Genomic DNA, 9,608 nt, shown 5'->3' on the forward strand with positions numbered 1-9,608 from the left:
AGATGTCCTTTGTCACTCATATTGTTAGCAGGGCAACCAAACAGTTGAGCAAACAAGGGCATTCCTAGCATGACTAGAGGGGGGGCGGGACACTTATGTAACCCAAGAGTGATGGAGGATAAGCTGTGAAAGCCTCATTTGGAATACTGTGTACAATTGTAGTCACCACATCTCAAAAAAGATATTATAGCATTGGGAAAAGTCCAGAAAAGGGCAACTAGAATGATTAAAGGGTTGGAACACTTTCCCTATGAAGAAAGGTTAAAGTGCCTGAGGCTCTTTAGCTTAGAGGAATGAAGACTGATAGAGGTTTACAAGATTATGCATGCGATAGAGAAGGCAAAGAAAAACGTAATTTTCTCCTTTTCTCTCAATACAAGAACTCGTGGGTGCTCAAAGAAATTGCTGAGCCGTCAGGTTAAAAGGAAGTACTTCTTCACCCAAAGGGTGATTAACAAATGGAATTCACTGCCACAGGAGGTGGCGGTGACTACAAGCATAGAGACTTCAAGAGGGGATTGGTTAAGCATATGGAGCAGAGGTCTATCACTGGCTATTAGCCACAAGGTATAGATGGAACTCTATGGAGCAAGTAATGCTCTGTGTATTCTTGTTGCTTGGGAAGGGGCAACAGTGGGAGGGCTTCTAGTGTCCTGGCCCTGCTGGTGGACCTCCTGATGGCACCTGTTTTTTGGACCACTGTGTGACAGAGTGTTGGACTGGATGGGCCACTGGCTTGATCCATCATGGCTTCTCTTACGTTCTTATGAGCTTCTCGTCTTCTGCATTCAGTGTGCTGGTATTTCTCTAGCATAGACAAGCCTTCTTTAGAGGACGTTTTGAAATGGGGGTGGTGTTAACAAGCCATCTCATCATATACGGCACTTCCTCAGGTGGTATAAGTTGCCTCATGGATCTGAATCTAGATATACGAAGGCATGGAAATTTGAAGGTATTTTCACTAGAGTGGGGAATGGAATATTTGGGGACAAATGAAGAAAAAGCTATCACAGGGTTTTCTTTTTATGAAGACAAGCTGTTAAAATGTTGCGAGGTGGGCCTTTTTCAAGTAACTATGGAAAACAGCACTCGGGGGATTCACAGTAACAATGTTTAAACCAGGAGTCCCAAATGTGGTTTCTGTGGGTACCACGGTACATGCCGGTACCTTTCCTGGTGCCTGTTACGTGTTCTTAGAGAGGGTGTGTGGCCAGGTGGGCTTCTGATTGGTCATTTGAGATTTAGTTAGCTATACAGGTATTTTTAAATGTTGCAGCTGTAGCAACCGCCACCACAGCCCAAGAGTGATGGAGGGTGACCTGTGGCAGCCATTGTGTGACCTTCCTGGCAGCCATTTTGTGGACACCGCGCCCACCACACTGCTAGAATTCCAAAGATGCCCGAAGGCTCTAAAAGGTCCGGGGATCCTCAGCTTTAAACTATTGGGCATGTGGGTCAACAGGCCTCACTGCAGAAGGGGAAGGGGGGGGGGCAAAGAAACTTCCTATTTATTCTTGAAGCCGGCCCAAGGCGCAATACATTTTCTCAAACTCATAGAATCAGTTTTCCTAATTTCTAAATGGACTACTGTGGAGGAAGGGAAATGTGGCCAAAATCCATCGGTGTAAGGAGTGCAGATTCAGCAGCCTTGTAATTCGCACAAATGAAAGAAACAAGCTTATGGATGCAAAAACAGAGAAGCGTCTTTGCTGTAACCGTGCAAGTTGTCAGTTCTTTCAGCCCACAGAGGTGAAGTGAAAGTTCAGAACTGGGAACTACAGATCTTTCAGAAACTTGACTCAGCTTTCCACGTACCAGTTTGGTGACACATCTGGTAGATTTGCCCTAAATGTTAATTATGGCATAAAGGATTTAAAGCGTGGGGGGAAACGACTTCAGATCACCATATGCTTCTTATCCCATAAGTCATTGTTGGCTTTCTAATTATAGTTGTAGAAGTCAGTGCTTTCAAGGGAGACTCATAGGCACATGGATGGCTAAGTCTCCATTTTTTTTTTAATTCCACGTTCAGTCGGAACTCTAAGGCTGGCAGCGGCAGAAAACCCGGTTCCCCAGGAGCATAATTCATACATTCAGATTGACAGGGTCAGGGGTGGAATTCTAGCAGGAGCTCCTTTGCATATTAGGCCATGCCCCCTGATGTAGCCAATCCTCCAAGAGCTTACAAGGCTCTTTTTTGTCAGCTCTTGGAGGATTGGCTACATCAGGGGTGTGTGGCCTAATACGCAAAGGAGCTCCTGCTAGAATTCCATCCCTGGGCAGGGTTAAAATGATCTCATGAGAATTATCATAGAGTTCCTGAGGTGGCTAGCCCAGCCTCTGCAAGGCTGGAGGCCCAGTTAGGGTGGCTGTTGAATCCAGAGGCTTACCTGGTATCTCTGGGGGATATTTCAGTCTGCAAAGGTGGCAGTCCTGTTGCAGCTGTGGTTAACCTGTTGAATGCAAAGGTGATACCAAGCGGTGGATCTCTTCCCTTGAGTATAGCCCAACTTACGGCAACCCTATGAATTAATGTCCTCCAAATGAGCAGCCTTGTTCAGGTCTCGCAAAATGAGAATTGTGGCTTCCTTGATGGAGTCAGCCCATGTCATATGTTGGATCGGGGGTGGCCAGACTGGCTTGGGAGCCACGTGTGGCTTTTTTCACACACATTGTGTGACTCTCGGAAGTCCCCACTGCCTCATTGGCTGACTTGGAAAAGGCATTTAAAGTCTCTTTAAATCACTTTGCAAAGCCAGCTGTGGAGGCTCAGAGAATGTACTTAAAGTTGCTTTCTTTAAACTCTCCCTCCCCCCATCTATTTGCCCCCCTTCTTCCTTGTGGCTTTCTAACATCCGATGTTCATGTCTTGTGGCTCTCAAACATCTGACTTTTATACTACGTGGCTCTTAGGTTAAGCAAGTTTGGCCCGCCCTTGTGTTGGATCTTCTTCTTTTCCTGCTTCTTTCAACTTTCCCTAGCATCGTTATTATATCCAGTGACGGTGGTCTTCTCAACCCAGGCAAGAGGAAGCAAAATTCAGGGGTAGTAAAAGTCCTTTTCCATTTTTTTTTTCAGAGAACTCTTTCAGGTCTTCCTCGTAGAAAAACTGGAAATCTTGCAAATGCCGAAAGCAGATTTGGAGTGGATGGAATGGTGTGTTCAGCAGTATTCCCTCTAAGCTTGAGTGAGAGTTGTTTAGTCTCCGGCTCACACATCTTTGTCTTAGCGCAGGAAGAATGGTCCCAGAGCAAACTGTTTTATGCAGTAGCTCACAACTTTAATGCCAGTAGCTTTACAAAGCAGAACTTTTGCTCACAAGACTCCACAGCTTAGAGGGGAGTATGAAACTGCTTCCATCCAACTATTGCACTTCTTTTTATTTACTACCAATTCTTACTCTGATTTCAATGTTTTATTTTTTTTAAATCTCTCAGATGACAAATTTAAAGTTTTAGAGTGCAGTTTAGGCTGTCTCTTTCAGGTACTAGATATATTTGCAGTTTTGTTTATAGAAAACTAGGTGTGTATACTTGTGTTCCATAGGTACGCCCCAAAATACTTAAATACTACATTATAACTCTTACTAAGTTGTAAGTCTTGCATTATATCTAGTTGCAACAGTAAAATAAGTTTAGACTTGATACGAAAGCATTAATGTGTTTCTGTTTCTCCCAGTATTTTTTGTTTTTAGTGATGGTGGTGCTTTTCCCAGAAAGAGAAAAATGATTTTTCTATGGCTTTAAAAATGTCCAGAATTCTTTACCTTTTTGACTACGCTATACCAATACATCTAATACTCTGCACATGGAAGGTGGATCATATGAGAGGTGGATCATATGAAGCTGCCTTATACTGAATCACACCCTCGGTCCATCAGAATCAGTCTTGTCCGCTCAGACTGGCAGCAGCTCTCCAGAGTCTCAAGTTGAGGGTTTTCACACCTACTTGCCTGGACTCTTTTTAGTTGAAGATGCCGGGGATTGAACCTGGGACCTTCTGCTTACCAATCAGATGCTCCACCGCTGAGCCATAGTCCCATTCATGGCTCTCCAGGGTCTCACGCTGAGGTTTTTCACACCTGTTCGCCTGGACCCTTTTTAGTTGAAGATGCTGGGGCTTGAACCTGGGACCTTCTGCATACCAAGCAGATGCTCTACCGCTGAGCCATAGTCCCATTCATGGCTCTCCAGGGTCTCAAGTTGAAGGTTTTCACACCTACTTGCCTGGACCCTTTTTAGTTGAAGATGCTGGGGCTTGAACCTGGGACCTTCTGCTTTCCAAGCAGATGCTCTACCACTGAGCCACTGTCCCTTCTGGTAGGCAGGAATGTTTTCTGCCCATTTCCCCTCAAGCTGAAGTCACCAGTGCTGTGTCTGTCTGTTTTCGAGGATCCTCTGGCCCAGATGACCAACTTTTGGGGGAATTTGGGGAGCAGTATGGAGAAGGAAGAGGCACTAATCCTCTAGATCCCAGAGCCAGGGGGCAACATCAGGGGGAAGGCCTCAGCCTCTGTTACCCTGTTGTTGGCCATCCAGGGGAACTGGTTGATCACTGTGTGAGACAGGAAGATGAATTTATAGTCTAATCCAGCAGGGCTCTTCTTACGTTCTTTCATGAACTTATTCCATAAATTTAGCCCATTTTTTGACTCATAGGAAACAACTTCTATGTCTTGGAAGTTTTTACGCAATATAATGTTCAGAGTTTGGTGATGAAAATTACAGCTAGTTTTATGTATGAATATATTTGACAAGACCAGTACCTTTTTCAGTCCTTGTATTCTTTTTTTCCCCCGGTCCAATCATTTTCATTGATCATCTTGTCTATATTTGGCTTCAGAATTTCTGAGAAAGTGGTCCTTTGTCAGATAAAATGCTAGTGGTTATAGCCCACCTCCAAACAGTCATCCTTCTTGCTGTTATGAATCTGAGAACCTGATATTGTAGACCGGGGGTGGCCAAACCGTGACTCGAGAGCCACATGGGACTTTTTCGCAGATATTCTGTGACTCTTGAGACCCCCTTGCCCTGTGGGCCAGCTTGAAGAAAGCACTTCTCTCTTTTAATCACTTCTCCAAGCCAAGCCAGCCGGTGGCGTGTAGTAGCTCACAACTTTAACGCCAGTGGCTCACAGTGGAATTTTTTCTCACAAGACCCCACAGCTTAGAGGGAGTAATTGGTCAAATATTGCCGTTTTCTATGCTAAGCAAGTTATAAATGATGGCTTTTGTATTGTTAAAGCAGTAAAATTAGTTCACGTTCAATAGGACAGTAAGTATAGCATATATATATATATATATGGGAGATATAAGGGAGATATATATATCTCCCTTTCCTGTGCAGATGTGACATTTTAGAATTGTGTCTCCATTTTTGTGATACTAGGCAATCTTTCTACACTTCCTGGTGTAGGGTTGCCAAGTCCAATTCAAGATATCTGGGGACTTTGGGGGTGGAGCCAAGAGACTTTGGGGTGGAGCCAGGAGACATTGGTGGGGATATATATATATTTGGGGGGGATGTCTCCCCCCCGCCCCGGCTTCAAAATGTCTGGAAGTCTTACATCTCTCTCTGCCGTTTTTCTCCCTGATATAATTTACTTTTGTTTTTCAGATATGAGACATGAGTGTTGGACGCAGAAGATTAAAACTGCTGGGCATTCTGATGATGGTAAACTTTTTTATATATGTTATTGTAGAAGTCTCAAAGAGCACTGGCCAAGAGAAGAATTCAAAAGGACGTGTGATAGTACCTCCCAAGAAGTTTTGGAGGAAATATACTCCTCACAAGGCGTATTGGAATAAGCAGCAGCAGAAGCTGGAACGCCTCTACAATCCCATTTTGGCATTGCTTTCCAACATGACTCCAGAGGAGAACTTATCATCGAATGGTAGCTTTTTGAATAGCTGCGATCCTGATCCGCTTGTCGCGGAAGAAGTTAACGACTTTGCAGATTTGCCCGCTAGGTTTAAAGACTTCTTATATTATCTGAGATGTCGAAATTATTCATTAATAGTGGATCAACCACACAAGTGCAAACACAAACCTTTTCTGCTTCTGGCTATCAAATCGCTCATACCGCATTTTGATAGGAGACAGGCGATCCGTGAGTCTTGGGGGAGAGAGGTGAAATCTGGAGATGTCACTGTTGTGAGAGTCTTTCTGTTGGGCGAGACCCCTCCAGAGGATCATTATCCCAACCTCTCAGATATGCTCAGATTTGAGAGCGAAACCCACCGTGACATCCTTCTGTGGAACTACAGAGATACTTTCTTCAACTTGACTCTGAAAGAAGTGCTGTTCCTGAAATGGGTCAGCAGTACCTGTCCAGATGCCCAGTTTGTTTTCAAGGGAGATGATGACGTTTTTGTGAATACCCATCAGATCCTGGATTACTTGAAAAGTTTAACCAAGGATAAAGCCAAAGACTTATTCATAGGCGACGTGATTAAAGATGCTGGACCTCATCGCGAGAAGAAACTGAAATACTATATTCCAGAAAGTATTTATGAAGGCTCTTATCCTCCGTACGCAGGAGGCGGTGGGTTCCTCTATTCTGGTAATCTGGCACTGCGATTAACCAATGCATCTGAGCAGGTCCTTCTCTACCCTATCGATGACGTGTATACGGGAATGTGCCTTCAGAAGCTAGGGTTAGCTCCGGAAAAACACAAAGGCTTTAAGACATTTGACATTGAAGAGAAGCAGAGGGATAACATTTGTTCCTACACGAATCTCATGTTAGTTCACAGCAGGAAACCTCAAGAAATGATTAAAATCTGGACACGTTTGCAGGATCCAAATTTAAATTGCTGAGCCTGATTTACGGGGCGTGCGTTACGTCCGACAGCTCTTTCCAGAATTGGGTTTAAGCGAGTAATACTCTTGTCTTTTGTCTGGAGGCTTCTCTTGCAAATCAAAATGAGCTATCAACGGTTTATCTAGTTCTTACGGAAATGAGAGTCCATCACATTTTGAGGATGTGGCATGGAAACTGCAGCCCTTAACCTTTCTGCTGTCCAGTTCCTACGCCTAATAATAAAACATGTAATAATTATAGTCTTCTGAAGCTGTTATTGTTTGGCCCTGTGATATTGAAAGTATGGGTCTCTTAGTGGTAGAAGCCATACGGGTTGTTTCTCTGCAATGAAATATCTTTCAGCGAAATATCAGGAAAGTAATTTCAACATGATTGACAATCCCTAAGCTACTAACACTTCTTTTTGTTGTTGTTGTTGTTGTTTCCCTCCCACACACACACACTATGCTTACCCCACTCCTGAACAGTATTCAATTAAATGTGGTGGAACAGTCTTTGTGACAGTGTATGTAAAAATTCAAGCGATCCATCTACTTTTTTTCTCAGAGAAGCTGCACAACTTAAAAACTTGGTGTGCAAGTTGGGAGGACACGGTTTTGGGTTGTTTTTTAAAAAAAAATGGAATTGGCTAATAGCCAAACACTTTCACCGGTTTCAAAACTTTGACTTAGTGGGCTTCGCGCTCAGTTGTTGTCTTTCTCTGTAAAGTTATTTGTGCAGTTTGATTTGATTCAATAAATTCATATGGAACTACTTCACTGATTCAGAAAGGTTGGGTGGCTTTATGTGCAAGCTGGACTTAAAACCAGTTGCATCGATTTATGTTTTTTGAGATCCTAAGTGTTTAAAACCTGGAATTTGCAAGGGGTATCTCACAGATCCGGAAGTTCTGTTTGCCATATCTTCATGCGTGTCATATCAGACAATTAACTTGGAACAGTGACTGCTTTCGTTACGTAGAAGTGCCTGTATTTATTGTTCAGATTGAAGACCAAAACACTTTCTTAAGTATATTTTGTGTAATGATTTATTTGTATAGCCGTTGTTGAGTCATATTTAAGTAGGAAAAAAAAACTATTTTAAATGTGCTTGAAATGTTTAGATAGTAAAAAACAAATTGTTCTTTGAATCTGGAAAAAAAAAATGTAATTTAAATGACGCTTTGTGAACATCCCAGAGTTGTTTAGCAGCTCACACCGTAGCAATCTGTGTAGAAGTTACGTTGGAGCTTAAATTTACTAAAGTTCTGCAGTGGCCTCGTCTGACCTGCTTGTAAAATTGGGACATCACTTTTGTCCGTCAGCGCACTAGTGCGATTCCTGTCATTTGTGTCACTGCACGAGTGGGGAGCGATCAAACTTGCGACATTCGATGTCCTTTTATCCTGACAAAGCCCTCTTTCAGGGGGCGTAGCGTTGCTTCTTCAGAACCCCTTTACAGGGGACGTTTACCGGTTTGGTGAGATGCTGTTCTGGCAGGACGCTCCTAAAGAGGCGCTTTGTGCGGTTGCTTTGTAATTAAAAATGACATGGGCAGCTATGCACACTTCTTAAAAGCACATATAACGCTTTTCTCTGCCTTTCTAAACGATTGGAGCAGTGGCATTTGTCTGCACTCATAAAACGTTTAGCGATCCACAGAACACAAAGCTTACCCGCATTGTTGTTCTCGTCGTCGTATCCAGAACGGTGTTTGGAGGAAAATGAGTTAAAATTTTAAAAATCATTCCATCCCACTGATAAGGCTGCAAGCTCGTGTCAGCAAGAGAAATGTACTTTTCCACATGATTCTGTCCCTGTGTGCATCTGTTACCTTTCTCTTGTTTGTCTTTCATTTTTTTTTCTGTACTGAATTTTTTTCTTGAAGATCCTTCAGTTCCGATCGCATCCCAAAGCTCCATATTATCTGAGGTTCTCTTAAATTTTACGAAGAGATTTTTTTAAACAAAAAAAACAAAAACCATTTTGTTTCAACTCTATTTTTGTAAGTGAAATAAAAAATTATCTTTTTTGAATTCCAAGATTAGTGTGTTGCTGCCAGATCTGGTTAGACGTGTTCCTGTAATATTCTAGCGCTTCAGATTTTTCTACATCTGCTTTATTCAATATGTTCTGATGTTGGCAAGAGCAGGAATATGTTATTTAATCAGCACGATTTCTATAATTAAAATTGTTACGTGTTGCGCAAGTTAAAATGGTAGCCAGTCCCCCCTTCACAGCTGTGCCGTCTAAACCAAACAGACATAGGGCAATATTTGGAGCAGGAAGGGAGTTTTCTTATTAGTGTAGACAAAACGTTACTGTGCGATTTAAATAGCATATAACCAAAGCAAATTGTTACTGAATGAAGTATCATTTCAAGCCTCTGTAGTTTTCATGGTCTTTTCCTCCCCACTCCCCTCCCCACATGGCCATTTATAGCTGTTCGTTTGTCTTGACAGGTGAACTCGTGGTTTTTTCCCAAAACAATAAAATTATTTCTTGAAAAATGCTGGAGTGTTTGTTAATTAGTTAAGAGACTGGGATTTAATGAAACTCAAACTGTAGCACACGGTGCCTTATCGTCCACGTTTTCTGCACGTCGTGTGGCATTTAATTGGACGCGAATCGTCCTCTTCACTGAAGGGAGTCTTGAAAACATTCAAACAGTTACACGTTCCTCTCGCATACAAGGTTGTCATTCTTTTGTAGAAGGAGTCACTCTTCATCTTCAAGCTCCTTTCTGTCCAAAAGAATGAACAGCGTTGCTCTAAACGCAACAAAGTTATGGGGAGGGACGGTGGCTCA

General features: G+C 42.7%; 1 protein-coding gene across 1 annotated transcript; it reads left to right on the forward strand.

Moving 5' to 3' along the window:
- The first annotated feature begins 5,581 nt into the window (after positions 1-5,581).
- B3GNT2 (UDP-GlcNAc:betaGal beta-1,3-N-acetylglucosaminyltransferase 2) lies at positions 5,582-9,310 on the forward strand. The gene has a single exon (XM_060230569.1). It carries the CDS (start codon positions 5,625-5,627, stop codon positions 6,816-6,818), a length of 1,194 nt encoding a protein of 397 aa, XP_060086552.1. The 5' UTR covers positions 5,582-5,624; the 3' UTR covers positions 6,819-9,310.
- Positions 9,311-9,608: the final 298 nt, after the last annotated feature.

Source organism: Heteronotia binoei, chromosome 1, assembly GCF_032191835.1.
Source record: "Heteronotia binoei isolate CCM8104 ecotype False Entrance Well chromosome 1, APGP_CSIRO_Hbin_v1, whole genome shotgun sequence".
NCBI lineage: Eukaryota > Metazoa > Chordata > Lepidosauria > Squamata > Gekkonidae > Heteronotia > Heteronotia binoei.

Bases quoted from the DNA above. Each gene is read 5' to 3' on its own strand.
- B3GNT2 (XM_060230569.1), top strand. From the start codon at position 5,625: ATGAGTGTTGGACGCAGAAGATTAAAACTGCTGGGCATTCTGATGATG.